Raw genomic sequence first — 22661 nt, 5'->3', positions numbered from 1 at the left:
ACTTATGAAGTTGATTTACTGTCTTTGGCTATTCCATGTGTCCGTCTTATGTCACACCCTCTACCTTTTTTGTCTTAACCATAATTACTATCTATCTACACTGATATTCCAGTGACAAGAATAATCCCATCATATTTATGTTCTCGAGTCTGGACCAGTCTGTTTAGTAACACTTTTCTCGTACTTCTGCCTTTTGAGTATGGGAAACATTTGATTGTATATTTAATACTGTATTTTTCTCTTCTTTCTGATTTCAGTTTCTACCTTATTTTTATATTGGGGACTATCTACCGGATTACTTGAATTCAAGTTATTCTTTTTCCTTATCTAGTTTAAAGTGTGCTCAACCAGCCCCTGCCAAGTTTGCTCCTAGAATGTTGGTATTCTGTTGCTTTAAGTGGAGACTTAAGTCCACGTAGGCTGCCTTCACAGAAAGCATCCCAATGAAGCTCAAAGCAGCATTGCTATGCTACTAACAAATGCATATATTGATTTCCAGTGCATCATTGTCTTCATTCATGCTTGGCACTAGGCTGATTTTCCAACAGAGTGAGAGACTCTGAAAATGCTCATACAGTGGAGATGCTGGTGAATGCCCCACACTGCCATACTTCCATAGTAAAGGAGTTTTCTTTTTTAAATGGCTATACCACATTACAGCAAAGGGAAATAAGGGTGTCTGCGTAGGTGTCTCAGAATCATTTAGCGTAATGAAAGAAAGTATGGTTGTGGACAGCTGGACCTGTTCATTATCCAGTGTACCTACCCTTAAGGAACACGTGCCATAGCCACAAGCCATTTTTTCTATTTAGAAACTGTTCCAACATGTTTATAAGAGCACAGCTCTTCTCATAAGAGAGCAATGCAATTACTTTGGTTTAGGTATAAACTATTGACTATCAGAATATGCTTGATATTGCTCCAGATGTCTTTAAAGAAAAAAATAAAGGTTTATTTAAAGAGAGATCCTTCTCCCTCCCATATTGATGGTTAAAAAGGAATGTTGAAACAATGAGGTTACTGCAACACATTTACACCTGTGTTTGCAATGGATGTTTCTTTTGAGGAGTGATACATATATATTTTTTGCTATTCTTGGACAGAGACTCTAATAAAAAAATTCATAAAATATAGAAAACACTGACAACATGAGTATGAATTAGAACCCCACAGGACTTACTAAAAAAAAGCTCTATTCAAGCATTTTTAAGCAATAGTTGAATTTAAAATGGGATAGCCTGTGAATGTTTTAGAGAGTCCTTTTGATCACTGCACTAAATGAATACATTAATTTACAATTTCTACTTCTGTTTCAAGTATCTTTCTTACAGTCATGGGGTCTGGCCCAAGAGAACTCCATTTAGTTTCTTTGGGGGAAATAAAATAGATAAAATTAAAGCTTCTTAAACTGCTGAATCAGGATAGCCTTCTTTATCTAATTTTCATACTTGGTATTCTTGTGCGTTGTATAACTCTGAATACAGTAGAACCCAAAGCTATCATGAGTTTGGGAAACTATTTATGCAATAGGTGAACTCAACTTGTACTCAGGAAAACATAGTAAGAATCTATATTCTCTCTCCCCCCCCCCCATGTTAAAAATAACCATGTAAGAATGAAATGTGGAGCATTTTAGGTTTAAACATAGTGGTTAGGATCTCCCTTAATCTCTATAAACAGCTGCCAAATGAACAAGATGAGAACCTGGGGCACAGCGCTGAAAGCAAGTACAGCAGTGTTACATGCTTGTACAATCCTCTTTACCCTCTGTTCACACCCTCTGATGGAAATGTTTCTTTGAGGGGGATACTGAAAACATAGGTTCTATCTTCTAAAAGGTATTGGGCTATATGATAAAGTTGTTTGGCTTGTACTGGTGATTACTCCTATCTGTAATGCCTTCCAACTCAATGGGATGCAAAGAACCTCAAACTGTAGGATCTAGTAAAGCGTATTTGACAAGGCCTTGATCTGCAGAGGGAATCTGGTTTTATTAGATTTGCTGGACATGAACAGTCATTGCATTCCTCCATGTGATAAGAGCTAGATATGTTGCCATCACCTGCCCCTTCCTTTGGCCAGACAGCCCTGAATGTTGAGTTTGTCTGCAATTTAGTTACTTTCCCTTTGTACTCTGAACAGATGTGTTATTGATAGCTGAATTCATGAACTGTCTAGAGTGGTGGATGTGGTGAGCAGAAACTTTATTTAAGCTTCATTTCTGAAAATCTGAGTTCTATAACCTTTGTGGTGAGGTTAGGCTAGACAGAGGGTTGACTTAAGCTGTTTTCTCAATTATGTTTTGTCCTGATTGTAACAGATTCCAGAAAAATCAGTTTCCCCCCATAATGCTGTGCATGAAGCATCTACTGTTTCAACCAGTCAGATTTTCCTTTTCTGCTCATTGCAGTCAATCTATTCTGGGTTTTAATTTTCGGCAACCCAATTTGTAGATAGGGAAATGCCAGTTGTGCAGTTGTTTAATGTTTACTTTATAACCCCCATCTTTATGGGGATATATGCTAGCCACCATAAAAGTCAATGTTTGTTCTGTTCCAAAAAAACACGGGCAGTATCTTGGATGTAGATGTTGACTTCTTAAAGGCACCCTCAGTTAAGTGAAAACAGAAATTTGGACTTTTAAGTCTGATATGTTATGGTTCCTTGTTATTTTGTTGGCTCGTCCTTAAACTTGGCACTGAATAGCCTGGAAATATCTTCGCTCACTCATTTGAAGGACTTCACAACTTGCATGTCAAGATGTTACTTCCACTGTGGCAATGAAGCCAGCCTTCATCGCCCACTTGTTTAAATTTTCATATAAGCCTTCTCCCATATTGTTTCTTATGAATGGTAGCATCTCCCCTGTAAACATTGGCCAAGCTACCTCATTATTGTCCTTCAAATCCCTCCTTAAAACTCAGCTACTAAAATCTTGACAATGGCTAGGCAGCTGGTATGCTGAGAGCACTGCCTGTCCTGCCGATCAACATTATTCTACTGTTTCCTTGTGTTCCACTTGTCTCAGAAAAACTCATTAGGGCAGGGACTGTTTTCTGTATGTGTACTGTACCTAACATAATGGGGGTACTAGTCCATGACTGGGTCTCTTAAGTACTAGTGCATTACAAATAACAATAAAATGTGAACTTCGTTGACTCTTCCTAAAGTTGTCAATAAGGCTTGAACAGATGATATAATTTTTTCCCTCTCAAAAAAAAAAAAAGGAAAAAAAGGAAAGGTTTTTTTTTTCTTTTCTTCTGATCCATTGTCATGTTAGGGACTAGCTGTTTCTTGGCTCCTTAGCAACAGTGAGTGATATCAGCATAACAGAGGCAGCATCAGTCCCTGCAAGGAGTTTATTTAACAATATAAACTTTTCCCTATTCCTCTTCCTGGCTACATCCAAGAAAGTGAATTAACTGGTTTCAAAAGAAACTCCTCCTTTGGAAAGACGTGGCATAATAGAAGGGACTTGAAGGGGTAGAGGTGACTTATTATGAGGTAGGAGAAAATTCTTCATTTTAATTGTGAAGTTTTAGGACACTGCATTTCTTGAACGGTATCTGCATGTCTGTATTTTTCTGATCATAATATTTTGGGCAATATTTTCTGGTTAGAATATTTTGGAGCACTTGCCTACACATGTGAACAGATTTATACATAACAATGTATAGTGAATGTTTGTTTGCAAACAGTTCATTGAAATGGAAGTAATTAGTACAAAGTTGAAGATGAAAATGAGCTTAAAGGGGTGGGTGTGTGTGTATTATATATTAGCAGCTCTTTGACTGACCTGTGTGTTTATACACTGCCAAGCACAGTGGAGTCCTTACCCTGATTTGAAGCTTCTGGGTGCTACCACAATTATTAGTAACTGGGTCAAACTGGATATCTTGAAATGGAAGGTGTTATATAAATGCAGTATTAAGATTGCTTTGCCTTACTAAGTGGGCATTGGAATTCAAGAGTTGCTTTCCTGCCTTTTGCTAAATCCACCAAACCAGCTTTCCTTTGTAGGTCTTACACACTGGAGATATCTGAGGATTTAGAGTTCTACTGCCAGAGGGAATGTGCTACCTTAAATAACTAAACCTTCCAAATGTCTCTGATTAGTCACATGTGCTTACCCATTTTGGGGTTCACAAAACTAATAGTTTCATGCTTGAACTTTTTTCTCAGTATAAACCAAAAAAAGTAGGAAAGTCTTCAGTGAGAAAGAACTCCATTCTTGAACTGGAAATCCTTATCTGATATTTTTCCCCAAGCTTTCCAGGCTTGTATTTTAGACGTGTGTGACATGCCTCAGGGTACAATCTGGGCTGTTGGATTGTTGTGCCCCCTTAACCTTCCAGTCTTGTGTGCACTATACCCTGCTTTGCTATGTGAGCTGCCACTCTTCCCACTCACCCCAGCCTCTCTGCAAGTCACCCTCCAGGCAAAAATATCAGAATGCTATACCAAGCACTCTTGAATTCCGTATAGGGTGACGCCTGCATACCCCTAGTTCAAGTCTTGCACCGCAGAAATGTGCGTCTTGCGCTGCTCAAGACCCCCTTTATCAGAGTGAGCTCATTAATTAGTTCATCATTCCATCAAAGGATCTGAATATGCACCAGCCTTTGTAACATGAGTACATTCTCCAAACTTCAATCAAAACCACACTGGCTTAGATAAAACATTGTTTATTAACTACAGAAAGATAGATTTTAAGCAATTCTAGGCATAGAAGATCAGAACTGATTTACAAAAAGAAATAAAATAAGCTATTTACTGAGCTTTACCAGGCTAAGCCAATAAGGTTTCTCTTACCCAAAAGTCTACAGCAGTCTATGCTAACTGGAAAGTTTTCCAGTTAGGACCACTCCCCCCAGTTCAACGTTTCTGTCTCCCAAATGATCTTGTTGTTGTCTTCAGTGTGGGTGGAGGAGGAGAAGTGGTCTGATGATGTCACTGTCCCTTATTTTATACTCTTCAGATGCTGGAAAAATCCATGCTGTATCCTGGGGGTAGGCAGCCCTCATTACTTATGTGCTTCACACTTAGTCCTTCACATGAATCACAAGTTCTTGCTTGCACCTTCTGTATAAGTGAGGCTTGACATGTAATGCTTGTGTTTACAGTTTTTGCTATTTCTGGGGAACTGGTCTGTGGGTGTTTTCCTAGGCTCACAACATGTTTCAGTAACAAACATAGAGCAGGTTTCAGAGTAACAGCCGTGTTAGTCTGTCTTTGCAAAAAGAAAAGGAGTACTTGTGGCACCTTAGAGACTAACCAATTTATTTGAGCATGAGCTTTCATGCGCTACAGCTCACTTCATCGGATGCATACCGTGGAAACTGCAGTAGACATTATATACACACAGAGACCATGAAACAATACCCCCTCCCACCCCACTGTCCTGCTGGTAATAGCTTATCTAAAGTGATCATCAAGTTGGGCCATTTCCAGCACAAATCCAGGTTTTCTCACCCTCCGCCTCCCGACACACAAACTCACTCTCCTGCTGGTAATAGCCCATCCAAAGTGACCACTCTCTTCACAATGTGTATGATAATCAAGGTGGGTCATTTCCTACAAGATCTCTATCAAGCTTTCTTACAACTACAATACCCACCTGCGGAAGTGAAGAAACAGATTGATAGAGCCAGAAGAGTTCCCAGAAGTCACCTACTACAGGACAGGCCCAACAAAGAAAATAACAGAACGCCACTAGCCGTCACCTTCAGCCCCCAACTAAAACCCCTCCAACGCATTATTAAGGATCTACAACCTATCCTAAAGGATGACCCAACACTCTCACAAATCTTGGGAGACAGGCCAGTCCTTGCCTACAGACAGCCCCCCAACCTGAAGCAAATACTCACCAACAACCACATACCACACAACAGAACCACTAACCCAGGAACCTATCCTTGCAACAAAGCCCGTTGCCAACTGTGCCCACATATCTATTCAGGGGACACCATCACAGGGCCTAATCACATCAGCCACACTATCAGAGGCTCGTTCACCTGCACATCCACCAATGTGATATATGGCATCGTGCCAGCAATGCCCCTCTGCCATATACATTGGTCAAACTGGACAGTCTCTACGTAAAAGAATAAATGGACACAAATCAGATGTCAAGAATTATAACATTCATAAACCAGTCGGAGAACACTTCAATCTCTCTGGTCACGCAATCACCGACATGAAGGTCACTATCTTACAACAAAAAAACTTCAAAACCAGACTCCAGCGAGAAATTGCTGAATTGGAATTCATTTGCAAATTGGATACTATTAATTTAGGCTTAAATAGAGACTGGGAGTGGCTAAGTCATTATGCAAGGTAGCCTATTTTCCCATGCTTTTTCCTACCCCCCCCCCCCCCCCAGACATTCTGGTTAAACTTAGATTTAAACTTGGAGAGTGGTCAGTTTGGATGATCTATTGCCAGCAGGAGAGTGAGTTTGTGTGTGTATGGAGGTGGGGGGGGGGGGTGAGAAAACCTGGATTTGTGCTGGAAATGACCCACCTTGATTATCATACACACTGTGAAGAGAGTGGTCACTTTGGATGGGCTATTACCAGCAGGAGAGTGAGTTTGTGTGTGGCGGGGCGGAGGGTGAGAAAACCTGGGTTTGTGCTGGAAATGGCCCAACTTGATGATCACTTTAGATAAGCTATTACCAGCAGGACAGTGGGGTGGGAGGAGGTATTGTTTCATGGTCTCTGTGTGTATATAATGTCTACCTCAGTTTCCATGGTCTCTGTGTGTATATAATATCTGCTGCAGTTTCCACGGTATGCATCCGATGAAGTGAGCTGTAGCTCACGAAAGCTCATGCTCAAATAAATTGGTTAGTCTCGAAGGTGCCACAAGTACTCCTTTTCTTTAAACATAGAGCAAAATCTCATAACTTCATATACAACGATGATACTTCCATTTCAACAGAACAGTAATGTTCACAAATTATGACTTTTCCAGTGATACCTCACAAGGCATACTTTGTACAAAATACATCATAACCTTATTCAAGTGGTGAATATGGGGTACAGGGTTTTATTTTGAGGTATAATGTGTCACAAAGGGCATATGTTAAATTTCAGATAATTTTTGTTTAAACTGGCAAGTTTTGCGTTCTGCTATGGTCAAGATCATGGTTTATAGTAAAAGTAGTTTTGTCTTGAGCAGTGATTCTCCTTCACAGATGTAGTTGTTGATTTTAAACTGTAGAATAGCTAACAACAGTAGAAAAATAGGTATGATGGTAAAGTTCCCTTGTCAGAATTAAGTTAAAGCAGGAATATAAGTTTTTTGTTAAGTATAATGTTGAGTTAATATTAGAATCTGATCTTTTAAGAACCGATAATTCTGTTCACTGAACCTGATCCAGTGTTATGTGGTAGTGTCAAATGTAAAAGAAAACAATTTGTTTTTCAGTACCCACTTTCAGTAAGATTGCTTTCAGACAATGAAAGTAAATGTATATTTTAGTACATTTGAATAGGATGAATCTCAGTAATACTCTTCTTCTATTGCAGATGGCTGGAATCCATTTTCTCATCCATATAAGAAAATTGATTATGGGAAATGGGAGTTGTTCATCCCACCTGGACAAGATGGATTCTCTCCTGTGCCCCATGGATCAAAATTAAAGGTTCTAGACTTTTTCTCATCAACTTTGAATGTAGAGTTTAGAGTTTAGATTTTAAATTAAGGCATTTCATTTTTTTAATAATTTGTAGTAGAAAACTGAGGACAAACACATTTAGTGATGTGCTTACCTGTACATCACTGTCCTGAATGAGTAATATCATGCTTTAATTTTCTGGTTTGGGATTTTTGAAATCAAAAAAGATTGAGGTTTGTTTATGGTGTGTTGGGATAGACAAGTGTATGGTTGAGAAAATGTCACAAGCTGAAAATAGAGTGGAATATATACTCAGAATTTATTAAAAAGAAAAATAAGAATGACTTGCAACTCATAAAAAACAAAACAAAAAAAACACCCCAGCTTTCTGGCTTGTATTTTGTACAATTCCTTTAACTGTTAGGGCTCCACTGGAACCTGAATATCTTGCTCATAATGTTTTGCTTCAGGGAGCTATTTGTGGGGCTGCAGTAATGCTAGATCTGGTCTTTTCACTTTACTTCTATCATCCAGGAAGTAAAATAGTATGGGGTCTCAGAACACGTTTTGTTTTTCAGCCTCATAAATGACTCCCTGAGGCATAAGACTATGGAAGAAAACATACAACTATATTATTAACCACCAGTACTTGAAATACTTTACAATTATTAGAGCTATTGGATCACCCTATGAAATTGTACCAAAGTTTTTAGTCCTGATGGTTCTACAGGAAAGGGCTCTACATACCTGAGTGATATCACTTTAGAGGAGGAAAAATAATTTTTCACAAATTGGGTTGTAGATTGATTTTATCTAGAAAAGTATTGGTACATAGAAAATATTTTAGGTAATTAACTGAAGGATTAGGAATAGGTAAAATATTTTTGATGTAACAAGTGTATACCAGGCTTTGCAAACATATTTTCCTCAGCACCGTTAATGTAAACTAAATTAGACAAGACAAAAGAGGGGGCTGGGAACAAAAAGGGAAAACAACTAGGGCTGTGAAGCGATGGAAAAAAAATGAATCACCATTCATTGCACGATTAATCAATAATGGAACACAGTTTATTTAAATATTTTTAGATGTTTTCTACATTTTTAAATACATCTTCATTTACAACACAGAATACAAAGTGTACAGTGCTCACTCTATATTTTTTTATTACAAGTATTTGCACTGTAAAAAAACCACAAGAAATAAAAAAATTTAATTCACCTTATACAGGTACTGTAGTTCAATCTCTTTATCATGAAAGTTGAACTTACAAATGTAGAATTGTATCAAATTGTACAAATGTGTACCAAAAAAAAACTGCATTCAAAATTAAAACAGTGTAAAATTTTAGAGCCTGCAAGTCCGCTCAGTCCTACTTCTTGTTCAGTCAATCGCTCGGACAACCAAGTTTGTTTACATTTGCAGGAGATCATGCTGCCCGCTTCTTCTTTACAGCGTCACCTGAGAGTGAGAACAGGTGTTCTCATGGCACTGTTGTAATTGACGTTGCAGGATGTTTACATGCCAGATGCCTCAACCACCATTCCAGGGAACATGTGTCCATACTGATGACTGGTTCTGCTCGATAATAATCCAAAGTGGTGAACATCCAAACGCATGTTTGTTTTCATTATCTGAGTCCGATGCCACCATCAGAAGGTTGATTTTCTTTTTCGGTGGTTCAGGTTCTGTAGTTTCTGAATAGGAGTGTTGCTTTTTTATGACTTCTGAAAGCATGCTCCACACCTCGTCCCTCTTAAGATTGGAAGGCACTTCAGATTCTTAAACCTTGGGTCTAGTGCTGTAACTATCTTTAGAAATCTCATATTGGTACCTTCTTTGCGTTCTGTCAGATCTGCAATGAAAGTGTTCTTAAAATGAACAACATGTGCTGAGTCATTATCCAAGACTGCTATAACATGAAATATATATGGCAGAATGCAGGTAAAACGGAGCAGGTGACATACAGTTCTCCCCCAAGGAGTTGAGTCACACATTTAATTAACAAGCATCATCAGCATGGAAGCATGTCCTCTGGAATGGTAGCCGAAGCATGAAGGGGCATACGACTGTTTAGCATATCTGGCATGTAAATACCTTAAAATGCTGGCTACAAAAGTGCCATACAAATGCCTGTTCACTTTCTGCTAACATTGTAAATAAGAAGAGGGCAGCATTATCTCCTGTAAATTTAAACTTGTTTTGTCTTAGTGATTGGCTGAACAAGAAGTAGGACTGAATGGACTTGTAGGCTCTGAAGTTTTACATTGCATTGTTTTTGTGTGGTTATGTAACCAAAAAAAAAAAAAATCAACATTTGTAAATTGCACTTTCACAACAAAAAGATTGTGCTACAGTACTTGTATGAGCTGAATTGAAAATTGAAAATTACTTTTTCTTTTATCATTTTTACAGTGCAAATATTTGTAATAAATAATATACTTTGTTTTCAAGTACAACACATAAATATGAAAATGTAGAAAAAAAAACTATCCAAAATATTTAATAAATTTTAGTTGGTATTTTATTGTTTAAGAGTGCGATAAAAACATGAATGGTCACCTATCAAAAGCCTATCAATGGTCACCACGTCCATGTAAGCCATCCAAAGTATTAATTTAAATACAGAAAAATACAGGAAAACTTGTATAGTCATAAGTGTTTAACTCAGGATATCCAATCAGAATTTATTTACAAAGCAACTTTCTTCAACCAAAAAATATTAGGAAGCTGCATTTAACCGATACCACAGGAAGTTCCATACCGTTTCTACTTTAAAAAATATGTAGAGACAATACGTAGATTATTCAACATGTAGAGACAACTATCTGCCTACAGAAATATGTTCAGGTTTCCCAGGTAAAACTAAGATTTTAGTCACTGAAATATTTGAGAACGTATTGTAGGTGAGTTTGGGACTTTACCAATATCCAATCGGAACAGCAGAAACCAAATAAGCAGATGAGGGGAAATGCTAGCTTTCTAAAAAAGTACAAATCAGAAAAATAATGAGCACTAACTTCCAAACGCTAAAAGAATACATGCTAATTTTCTATTTGGAAATCTCCTTTTTAATCTCTATTTTCTTTTGTTCTCCTCTCTTCCATACAACATTGTTTATTCTCACTTAGGAACATGTATCAGGTGACTCTGACCTTAGAAGTAGTGGATTATCCAGTTAGAAATGCAATTTTTGCTTTGTTTACTCTTTCTTTGATATCTCAACTTCTCTAGATATTCTTTTTAAAGTTCACAGTTTAATAAGGAGACAAGTTTTAATATGTTCTCGCTAAAATTGGTTTGATATGATAGCTACCAACAAAATTAATTTTAAAAAAAGTTCAATTTTTACATGGAGCTGTGAGCTTTAAAAAACCTAGACCAATTAGCTGATGGATTAAAATACATGAAGAATGCATATTCAGAATTTACATTCTATCGTGATATCTAAAATAAAACATTTCCATGTTAACAAATACAGATTCTTATAAATTATAACACCCTGCAGAAGTTCTAATATTAGGTTGTGAAGAAACTTTTTTTATGGGAGGTGGGGAAGAGAACGGGAGAAAGAAATAGTTGCATACAAATCAAAGATACAGCTATGGCTTAATAATGTATGAGTTTAAATAATGTAACTGAATATTTTTTTACAGTATAAAAACCTTAAATGTACTTTCTGCTTGTAATTACTGCTTATGAAGTTCTTTCAAGTTTAACTTTTTTACATGTTATATTCAAAACCACTGAGCACACTTACCTTTGCCCTTTAAGGCCTGATTCTACAACTGCTAATGTATTTTATTGTTGACAGCTAGACTGAGGGCAAGTGGAGGATTGGTGAGGAATGCTGATGCGTATTCATCTCAAAAATAAAAAAAATCTTGATTTGGGACTATTAAGATGTACTCTCATGTCTATAATCAATGTGATCTTATTCCTCTTATCCTTGTCCCGGCTACCCAAACTTGATTGTAACACTAATTTGTTTAATCTTTGCTTGAAGGAGTTTAAGAAAAGAATGTTGTGCTACATTTGTATAATCTGGGAAGATGGGGGCCTGATCCTGAAGGGAGCGAACAAACTATTATTAATATTCCTTGCATGGTGGTACGTGAGATTTGAACCTAAAAAAACTACGTAAAGTCCCATGGTTCTGGTGGTGATGTGCTGGCATAGTTACAAGATATGTGAACAATGTTTTGTCTGCCCTGGCCACTTCGGGGATGGCTACACTACAAATAAAAACACACTGCTGACTTGTGCCAACTGGCTCAGGTTCATGGTGCTAGGGCTAATAAGCTGTTTAATTAGGGTGTAGACATTCAGGCTTGGGCTTGAGCCTGAGCTCTGGGACCCTCCCCTTTTACGGGGTCCCAGAACTGAGGCCTCCGCCTGAGCCTGAATGTCTACATCCAAATTAAATGGCGCTTTACTCCGAGCCTGGCAAGCCTGTGTCAGCTGGCATGGGCTGGAGGTGGGTGTCTTAATTGCATTGTAGACATACCCTTTGAAGTCATGGAATTCATTCTTGCATGCTAGAACATAGCTTTGTCCTTCTTTGCTCCCTTGGCCCTTGATTGTGTTTTGTTGTTCACCCTAACAATAAAGATGTTCGCATTCATCTCTGGGACTGATTGTGGTGGGTTGCCAAACAAGGCCATCAAGTGGGACAACTGAAAGTCTCCTGCTCCATTAAGGAAGAGATGACTTCCGAAGTGATTCTGTTCCTCTCTGATCTGTTGCTTTCAAACATTTGACACAAGCTTTGCAAAAGTTTCTATTCCTGCCACTTTAATTGGCCATTTTATCTATACAAAGGTACACTTCTAAAGCTGCTCCCAGCATGAAACTCAACCATACTATTATCCTTGTACATTCATTTTAACTTAAAACTTACTGGTTTCAGAGTAGCAGCCATGTTAGTCTGTATCTGCAAAAAGAGCAGGAGTACTTGCAGCACCTTTGAGACGAACAAATTTATTACAGCATAAGCTTTCGTGGGCTACAGCCCACTTCATCGGATGCATAAAATGGAACATCTAGTAAGAAGATAGATACACCCATACAGATAAGTTGGAAGTTGCCATACAAACTGTGAGAGGCTAATTAGTTAAGATGAGCTATTATCAGCAGGAGAAAAAAACTTTTGTAGTGATGATCAAGATGGCCCATTTAGACAGTTGACAAGAAGGTGTGAAGATATTTATAATGGGGAAATAGATTCAATATGTATAATGACCCAGCCACTCCCAATCTGTATTCAAACCCAAGTTAATGGTATCTAGTTTGCATATTAATTCAAGCTCAGCAATTTCTCCTTGGATACTGTTTTTGAAGCTTTTCTGTTGCAAAATTGCCACCCTTAAATCTTTTACTGAGTGGCCAGAGAGATTGAAGTGTTCTCCGACTGGTTTATGAATGTTATAATTCTTGACATCTGATTTGAGACCATTTATTATTTTATGTAGAGACTGTCCAGTTTGACCAATGTAGATGGCAGAGGGGCATTGCTGGCACATGATGGCATATATCACCTTGGTAGATGTGCAGGTGAATGAGCCCCTGATGGCGTGGCTAATGTGATTAGGTCCTATGATGGTGCCACTTGAATAGATATGTGGACAGAGTTGGCACTGGGCTTTGTTGCAAGGATAGGTTTCTGGATTAGTGTTTTTGGTGTGTGGTTGCTGGTAAATATTTGCTTCAGGTTTGGGGGCTGTCTGTAAGCGAGGACTGGTCTGTCTCCCAAGATCTGTGAGAGTGAGGGATCATTTTTCAGGATAGGTTGTAAATCTGTTATGATGCACTGGAGAGGTTTTAGTTGGCAGCTGAAGGTGACAGCTAGTGGTGTTCTGTTTTTTTCTTTGTTGGGCCAGTCCTGTAGTAGGTGACTTCTGGGTACTCTTCTGGCTCTGTCTATCTGTTTCTTCACTTCAGCAGGTGTGTATTGTAGTTTTAAGAATGCTTGATAGAGATCTTGTAGGTGTTTGTCTCTGTCTGAGGGGTTGGAGCAAATGCGGTTGTATCTTGGAGCTTGGCTGTAGACCATGGATCGTGTGGTGTGTCCTGGATGGAAGCTGGAGGCATGTAGGTAAGTATAGTGGTCAGTAGGTTTCCGGTGTAGGGTGGTGGTTATGTGACCATCACTTATTAGCACAGTAGTGTCCATAAATGGACCACTTGTGTGGATTGGTCCAGGCTGAGGTTGATGGTGGGATGGAAATTGTTGAAATCATGGTGGAATTCCTGAAGGGCTTCTTTTCCATGGGTCCAGATGATGAAGATGTCATCAATGTAGCGCAAGTAGAGTAGGCGCATTGGGGGACGAGAGCTGAGGAAGCATTGTTCTAAGTCAGCCATAAAAATGTTGGCATACTGTGGGGCCATGCGGGTACCCATAGCAGTGCCAGTGACTTGAAGGTAAAGTTGTCCCCAAATGTGAAATAGTTGTGGGTGAGGACAAAGTCACAAAGGTCAGCCACCAGGTTTGATGTGACACTATCGGGGATACTGTTCCTGACAGCTTGTAGTCCATCTTTGTGTGGAATGTTGGTGTAGAAGGCTTCTACATTCATAGTGGCCAGGATGGTGTTTTCTGGAAGATCACTGATGGATTGTAGTTTCCTCAGGAAGTCAGTGGTGTCTTGAAGATAGCTGGGAGTGCTGGTAGCGTAGGACCTGAGGAAAGAGTCCACATAGCCAGACTATCCTGCTGTCAGGGTGCCAATGCCTGAGATGATGGGACGTCCAGGATTCCCAGGTTTATGGATCTTGGGAAGCAGATAAAATATCCCTGGTTGGGGTTCTAGGCTTGTGTCTGCACAGATCTGTTCCTGTGCCTTTTGAGGGAGTTCCTTGAGCAGATGGTATAGTTTCTTTTGGTAATCCTCAGTGGGATCAGAGGATAATGGCCTGTAGAATGTGGAGTTAGAGGGCTGCCTAGCAGCCTCTTGTTCATATTCCAACTTATTCATGAGGACGACAGCACCTCCTTTGTCAGCCTTTTTGATTTATGATGTCAGAGTTGTTCCTGAGGCTGTGGATGGTGTTGTGTTCAGCACGGCTGAGGTTATGGGGCAGGTGATTCTGCTTTTCCACAATTTCAGCCCGTGCATGTCAACAGAAGCAATCTATGTAGAAGACCAGTCTGTTGTTTTCACCTTCAGGAGGAGTCCAGGCAGAATCCTTCTTTTTGTAGTGTTGATAGGAAGGATTCTGTGGGTTAGTATGTTCAGAGGTGTGTTGGAAATATTCTTCTAGTCAGTTATGTCGAAAGTAGGATTCTAGGTCACCACAGAACTGTGTCATGTTCATAGGCCTGGAGGGACAAAAGGAGAGGCCCCGAGATAGAACAGACTCTTCTGCCGGTCTAAGAGTATAGCTGGAAAAATTAACAATATTCTTGGGTGGATTAAGGGAACTACTGTTGTGGTTCCTTGTGGCATGTAGCAGTTTAGATAGTTGTCCTTTTTCCTTTGTAGAGAAGCAAAATTTTTGTTGTAAATGAGGAAGTTTGTGTGGAAGATTGTTTTTTTACAAGAGTATCCAGTTTTGAGAGCTCATTCTTAATCTTTCCCTGTTTGCTGTATAGGATGTTGATCAGGTGATTTTGCAGTTTCTTAGAGTGTTTGGCACAATCTCTCAGCATAGTCTGTGTGATATGTAGATTGTAATGGATTTTTTACCTTAAGTCCTTTTGGTGTGATGTCCATCTCTTTGCATTTGGAAAGGAAGATGTCTGTCTGTATCTGTACGAGTTTTTTCATGAAGTTGATGAATTTCCATTCCATACGGCTAGATTCAAGTTACTTTTGTCCTCAATGCATACACAATTGAAAGTCGCACTGTAATACACAACCTTAACTTTAACATTGTTCTTACATAAGATCATTAATATAACTAATATACAAAAACACTACATTGTGTGCTAGTTAAGATTATTCTATACATGATACACCTAACATAAAATGTAAAGCAAGGAAACACAAAGTGAAGGCTATTGACAGTACATACCTTTTCCCCCATGCAGATACGCACCTTGCTACTAGTATGTGTTAACTTTCCCTCTGCCCCAACAGGGATGCTTATTTTTAATCATTTCCTCCCCTAAATCTCACCACAATCGGGTCAGACTCCCACTGTCTCTTCTGTGCATTTCTGTAAAACTACATGTACCCAAATTTGAGGAAGACTTCATGGTTATGATTTTTACATGACCATATGTGGTATGGGAAGGTTGGAATATGTGTGATAGTGTGACTTTCAGATCTTTTGTATGCACTGAAGCTGAGAGTATTTTGAGTTTATAGTGTTAGAATGAATATTGTGGATGAGTATCATAATAGTGGATCTTGGAGAAGGGTATTGTGTTGAATGAACGTTGTCCTAAGGTAGGATTTCCTTGTGTGTTGTTTGCAATATCATGAGGAAATGTAAGCAACCTGAAGTTTTTTCTCAGTATAAATCTTAAATGTTTGTTCTAAAGTACACCTGTGAAGAAGATTAACGACTAGCTTTTTATTGCATTTTTAAAAACCTGAGTTCTGGATGTGCATTAGCATTCACTCAGGTCTTCAGTATCTTTACCACCTTCAGTGCTTCACTAGGAAATGCTGAGTTTTGAAATAGTGACAAGGTCAGTCAGCTTCTATTTTATACTAATTTTTTAATCAGAATGAGAAGAGGTTGGGAATGGTGGATGATACTAATTTAGAACAGGTTAGAGAATATTTTCATATGAAAATAAATGAGAAACAAAGGCCACAAATGTGGCTGGTTTTCATAGTAGTACTTTATCTACTTTAAGTTTTCTAGACAGTCTTTTCATTATTAAACACTGAAGAAAGTGGGTAATAAAAAACCCAAGCAAAAACACCTTGATAGAATTTCATACACTTCTGTCCCCAAGCGATTTACCTACATAACACAGTTGAGGCTGAGTTCCTTTATGAATTGCATAATATCTATTCACAAAATGAAGTCCCCTCCTGGAGAAGAGTGCACTTAGGGCTTGTCTACAGGGTTTTTAGAATCAGATCAAATCGAGTTAATTCGCTTTGAAAATATTTGCATACAGATGATGCACCTCATCACTGCACTAACTCCACATTTATCAGGAATTCTAGCGTCCTTTTGCAAACTGGACTGTGCTTGCTTCAAATTGCATTAATTCAGTCTTTTGTTCCTGTACACAGAATTGGTGTGCACCATGTCTTGAACGCTTCCAATGGCTGTCCCACAGTGCTGACCTCTCTGTTTACTTATACACCCTCCCTGCCCTGGTGTCAGTTTTTCAGGATGGCACTTGCCCCTTTTTCAAAGTCGGCACAGACCCAAATGTTGCTTATTTACTCCTGGATCTCAATGTATCATCATTCTGGCAATACAATCGCAATTGCACTCCTGAAGGCCCGCAATGCATCTCACGGAGCAGTCTAGCGTCATGGTGATACTTTGGATCTCATTGCTAGCTAGGAAGAAGCATTGTTTAGGGAGACTCTTGTGGCCATACATGAGAATAAGGACCTTTTTGTGGACATTTCAAAGTAGATGCACATGGGGGGTTGTGATTGGGATGTCAATCAGTGCCTGATAACAGCAAGAGCCTCAGAAGTATAGTGCAATGGGGGATAAAAAGGACCAATTGGGCAGGGGATATGTGACCATTTTTTCATGAACTAGACAGGAATCTACACAATTACAGTATGATCTATCCCAGACACTATTCAGAGCCTGTTGCCCACACTCTTGTCCCCACATTGAGGATGATTGGCTTGACTCATCAGGGGATGAGCACAAGGATGCTGGAGAGAAGCTGCCTCCGGCGAGCCAGAATTCTTTTTGTACTCAGGATCCTAACAGCAGCCAGCTGGAAAGGCAGCCCCAGTCCTATCCTGCTATAATAGACTGATTCCCTGTCCTGCATTGGCTGAGCTGGATTCCCAGCTGGAAACCTAGGCCTTGTCTGGACAGTCAGATCCACTGGAGGGAAATTTGGCAGGTAAGTACCTATCTTTACAATTTATTATTATTGTTGTCAGCGGATATTAGCTAGTAGCACCTGCCTTTCTCTTCCTCCCCTGGTTCTCTGCTATTACAAAATGGTGCCCACAAGCATGGTGCAGTTGCAGTCTGTACCCTTCCCATCTCTACCCCACTCCTGAGGCAGATTTGAATACAAAAAGCTTTAATTTGTGAAAAATGCCTGTGTTTGAGGCAGTGCTAACTAGAAAAGAAATACGGTTAGTTTACATGAGGTGTGAGTGCACATTCCATGTCCAGTCAAGACAGAAACAGTACTGCTCCCACTGAAGTACAAATGCCCCATACCATGTGTTCCAGCTGGCAATCACTGCAGGACCCTATCTATTTTATGCTGCACTTTCTCCATCTCTGCGGGAGCTAGAACTTAAGACTGAGAAATTGATTGATATTGTTTCACACATTATAGGGAATAACCGTGTGCCCATGCCCCCAGAAAAAGCTTGGAAGCCCCTTCCACTACTGCAGTGCACCTGGTGAATAACTTCACAGTGCATCTTGCCAGTCTGTTTGACTTTCTAAATAAAACCATTCTCTAGTCACCAGCCTCAGCGTAATATTATTGAGTCTGGAGAGCCTAAAGGGAATGTATAGGGGATCATTGTCCAGCTTTCCCCTGGGTGCCATTCCCAACTCTTCCTTTGCATCTTTTATGCCATAGGAGGGTTTCCAGTGCACAAACAAACAAGGTGACCTAGCTCCAATCTCCCCACCCCTAGAACCACGAAAGCAGATACAGTAGACTGAAATCCAAATGCACCCAGCACCCTCTGTGCACGCTGACCACTTATCATATCTGAGCTTCCCCCCAAATAATGGAAAGCCTCTCTCTTGGAGGTAAGGTCACATGTACATATGTAGAAAAAAACCCTTCATGAAATGCCTGGGATATGAACAAGTGACCTTCACTCCCCTGCTCCCACTTCTACGGCCATAGCACCTGCAACAGCCAGACCATCAAGGGAAGTGCCTCTATCTGCTGCCAAACCAGAAAAAAGGAAAACTTGCAACTACATGTTTGCAGAACTTATGGCTGACTTACAGAGGAAAAGTAGGCTGGCTGAGAGGTGGAGACTGTACATGCAGACCCAGAAGGAGAAAGAAATGCAGCTGCCTGAGAGAGTGGCAGTGGCAAAGAATACCATGGTTGTGGCAAAGGACAATATCACCATAGCAAAGGAGAGCATGGAAAAAGACAGATGCAGAGGTAGTAGTACATGGATGCTGTCCTGAGACAGAATTCCTTCCTGCAAAATGTGCTGCTTCTAGGCCAGCAGACCTGCAATCCCATAACTTGGGGTCCACTCATGTCCTTCAGCCGTTGGACAATTATGGCTAATGGGATAAGCAGCAACCCTGTACTGCCAAATCCTCTCAGCAGTGCTTCTAATGACTCCCATTTAACTATCAGATTGAATCTCTGAGCATTGAGAACACTTACATCTGGAAGTCCAGCTCTTTTGACCCCTGACCATTTATACTCCTGGGGGAATTCTGCATCACTGTGCATGCACAGAATTCATGGCCCCTGCAGATTTCTTTGCTTACCCACAGAAAAATGACTTCTGATGGGGAAGCAAAGGGAAGCTGCGAGAAGGGTCATGCACCCACTCCCTGCCAGTACAGACAGGTCGGTTTGAGCATCCAGAGAGGCTGGTAGAGATGTAAACCCCCGCTGGGGTGGGGTGGGGTGGGGAAATAGGTAGGGGTGTCCTACGCTCTGTCCTTCTCACTTGCTACTGCAGCATGCTCATCATGGAGGGGCAGGGCTTTGGGGTATTTCTGAAGAAGTAGGCGTGGAGCAGGCTCAGTTCCCTCAGGCAGAGGAGAACATAGCAGCCTGCCTGCTTAGTGAATTGTTCCCATTGTTTTTAGTGAAATCCCCCAGGAGCATAAAACGGGTAAATTTTTTTAAGCTCTTTTACATTGCCAGAGTGGTGTAAAGGAAAGTGTGGCCTTATAAATGCTTATGGTGCTTTAGTGATTAGAACTGGTCTAAATTTTTGGACTGAAAAAATTTCCCATCGAAATATGCTCCATGAGCCCTCACTTGCTCTTCAGTTGCCTATGATGTAACACTGAGCATATAGCTGCATATATTTGTTGACTAATAATAGAAATAAAGGATCAATACTAGCAACATTACTATTACAGAGGGGGTTGGGGGACGTCCTCCAATGCTCCCCACTCCCATTCTCCATCCATTGTATTGTAGTTTAAATAAATTACCAAAATAATCGAAACTAGCTGGATTATATTGCATTATTGTGACACAATTTTATGCAGAATTTTTAATTTTTTGGCGCAGAATTCCCCCAGGAGTTAGTTTTGAGCTGTGACATTCCACCGCAGAACCCATGGGGACTAGAATAGCCAGAGGCAAGGCATACGCTTGCCTGTAACTTTATACATTTCCACCCGCAAATTATTGTTCCTGTTGTACTTTGAGTTCTGTTTCCACTATTGCATTAATTAAAGGTTTTTGTATAGTTTGGTTATTTTGTATATTAATTAGTTAAAATCATATGCTGGAAATACATCTTCCATTGGTTTCATTAAAACTTTATTTTTATTGTTTCATAATAATCTTTCACAGTAACTCTGTTGTGAGTCATCATTGCAGTTAACACAGAAAATTCTTTAAACAAAGATGAAATAATGCATGGGTTTCTGCAAAAACACATAGGGAATGCTAAACTTCAGCCACCAATCCACAATACCCCAATGCTCTTCTGAATCTCGACACTATTGCCAAGGGGCTAACGTGGTAAACCATGAGACTTGAAATACAAACAATAGGCATCCCTTTCAGCATTTCCTTAGCTGTTTGTGTTCTCTGTGGGGCACCTTGATGGTTGCATGAACCTTGGAGCAAGTCTCCACACTAAAGCCTACCACCCATTCAGAAGGCTTTCCCCCTTGATCTCACAAATATTGTACAAAATACAACATGCAGTTATGGTTATAACATTTTTGTTTTCTGCTGCTTCCTACCTATTCCATAAATAGCACGATTTGGAAGTCAAATAGTCAAGGGCACGCACTACTGAAGCAATAGCTAAAATTTTCCTTCCTTCTGTCCAGGTGGCTTGTGTATGGCTTCATGAGCCAGGGCGTCGGGATTAGCCAGGTGTCCCAGAATAGTGGGATCAATCTCCATACCTTTAATGCCCACAGCTTGATTATATTTTAGGAATAATAATAATTAAAAAAAAACAGTTAAATGGGGGAAAGTCTCTTCACACCATGATAAACGGCACATTCAAGTACTGAGAGGAAATCCCGCCCTACTTCTCCTCCCCCCCCCCGCCCTTAACCTGGCAAGAGTGTATTTGAAAGCCATCTCTGATGACTGACTCAGTAGCATGCTGCTGTATAAACAGGAAAAATCAGAAGAATGTTCATCAGTGCTTATGGTCTTCCCTAATTTAAAATGACTGAACTTCCTTTTAAAGCCTTTAAAGGTATTTTAATAACTGTTACTATGCAATTTTTTCTTACCATATGGTGAGATCGAGGATGGATGGATATTTTCTTAGCAAGACTCATCCCATGCTCTATTGTGCACATACAGTGGTTTATTAATTCTTGCTAAGCTCCTTGGTTCTTACTACTTTTAAATAAATCAGTGATTTCTCAAATTTGAGCAACCAGAGGACCCCCATTTTAATTTAATTTTTTTCCCAGACCCTCAAGTTGGCTTCTAATTTTCCCCAGGGATGCTCAGCCCCAGGCATGGCACCCACTCCCTCTTTCTGCCTCTGCTTGACCCCATCCCTCCTCTTCCCCGCCTCTTTCTGCCCCCTCCCTCAAATGCGCCCCGTCCCAGGCTCCTCCTCCTCTCCCCCCTCACCCCCCCCCACCAGTGTCTCCTGAATGCTGCTGAACAGCTGTTCTGCAGTATACAAGAAGCACTGGGAGGGAGGGGGAGAAGTTGTGGCTGCAGACCCAAGTTTGAGAACAGCTGTAATAAATCATTTAAAAAAAAATCAGTTGTTGAGAAGCTGTAAAATTTGTCAATTAAATGTATTTTTATTGTACTCCCTAAGACTCCAGTCCTGCCACAATATTCCTGTAGGTGTAAGGGCTGACCTGTTCAGATCCTGTTGCAGCAATGGGGTCAATTCTAGTTTTTTTATTTGTTTTTGTTTTGTTTTGTTTTTTTAAGTCCTGCTATATAGAGAGAGTATTTGTTACTCTTTATATGCTATTTGCCATGTGAAAAGAAATAAACAATTTATAGCCATATGAAGAACATATGGAAAAATAGAAATTAAAGAGAAACCTGATAAGATGGCCTCCAATTTTAAGACTGATGGGGAGTTCTGAAAAAATTTCACAGAACTGAATCAGAGCAGGTACTGGGCTCAGCACTCTTAATGTATAGGGGCTCAGGGATTCTGAGCAGTTTGCTATCCTGGAACGCTGAATGGAGAAAATAGAATCTATCCAGGTACCTGGAGCAGCTGAACATCTATGGTTTAGATAGGATGCACTGGAAAAAAATCAGTTCAGTTTTATATAAATGACAGTAGATTTTTGATTGCTGAAATGAGTTAGTTTTATGTATTCATAATAAATGTATCTAACATTTTGCACTGTAGATGATGGTGCTAGATCTGTGCATGAAATAGTTATATACAGTGTTTTAAATCCTACCTGTATATGCTTTAAATCTAGCTTAATGTAAGTGATTCAGGTAGTGCTCCTCTTTTGAGTTATAATGTCAACAGTCAGGATTGATGACAAGCCTGTGTAATGTAGCTTTTACCAAAAACCTGCAGAGATTAGGAGGCTGTCAGTAAAATATCAGTGGTGGTTTAGGGATTTTTTTTTGAAGTCGTCATGAACTAACTACTAATGGGTAGCTTTCTTTGATAGCTCGTTTATAATTGAGTGCGGATAGATGAAAATCAAACACAAAGGGAACTCAATTTTATCATTAATTTTGACTTTGTTTAACAGATTTCTGGGCACCACAGCAGCCTTCCTAATTTG

At 39.8% G+C, this 22661-nt stretch overlaps 1 protein-coding gene across 5 annotated transcripts in view; it reads left to right on the top strand.

Annotated features, from left to right (window-relative positions):
- Positions 1-22661, top strand: part of GBE1 (1,4-alpha-glucan branching enzyme 1) — a 303019-nt gene that overhangs the window by 93306 nt on the left and 187052 nt on the right. For all 5 annotated transcript variants that reach the window (XM_073304014.2, XM_073304034.1, XM_073304024.1 and 2 more), the window contains one exon: positions 7533-7648. In XM_073304014.2, the coding sequence (XP_073160115.1) occupies positions 7533-7648 (116 nt within the window). The remainder of the gene's footprint in view (positions 1-7532; positions 7649-22661) is intronic.

Source organism: Lepidochelys kempii, chromosome 1, assembly GCF_965140285.1.
Source record: "Lepidochelys kempii isolate rLepKem1 chromosome 1, rLepKem1.hap1, whole genome shotgun sequence".
NCBI lineage: Eukaryota > Metazoa > Chordata > Testudines > Cheloniidae > Lepidochelys > Lepidochelys kempii.
The sequence above is the reverse complement of the archived record's forward strand: the minus strand, read 5'-3'. Positions and strand labels throughout refer to the sequence as shown.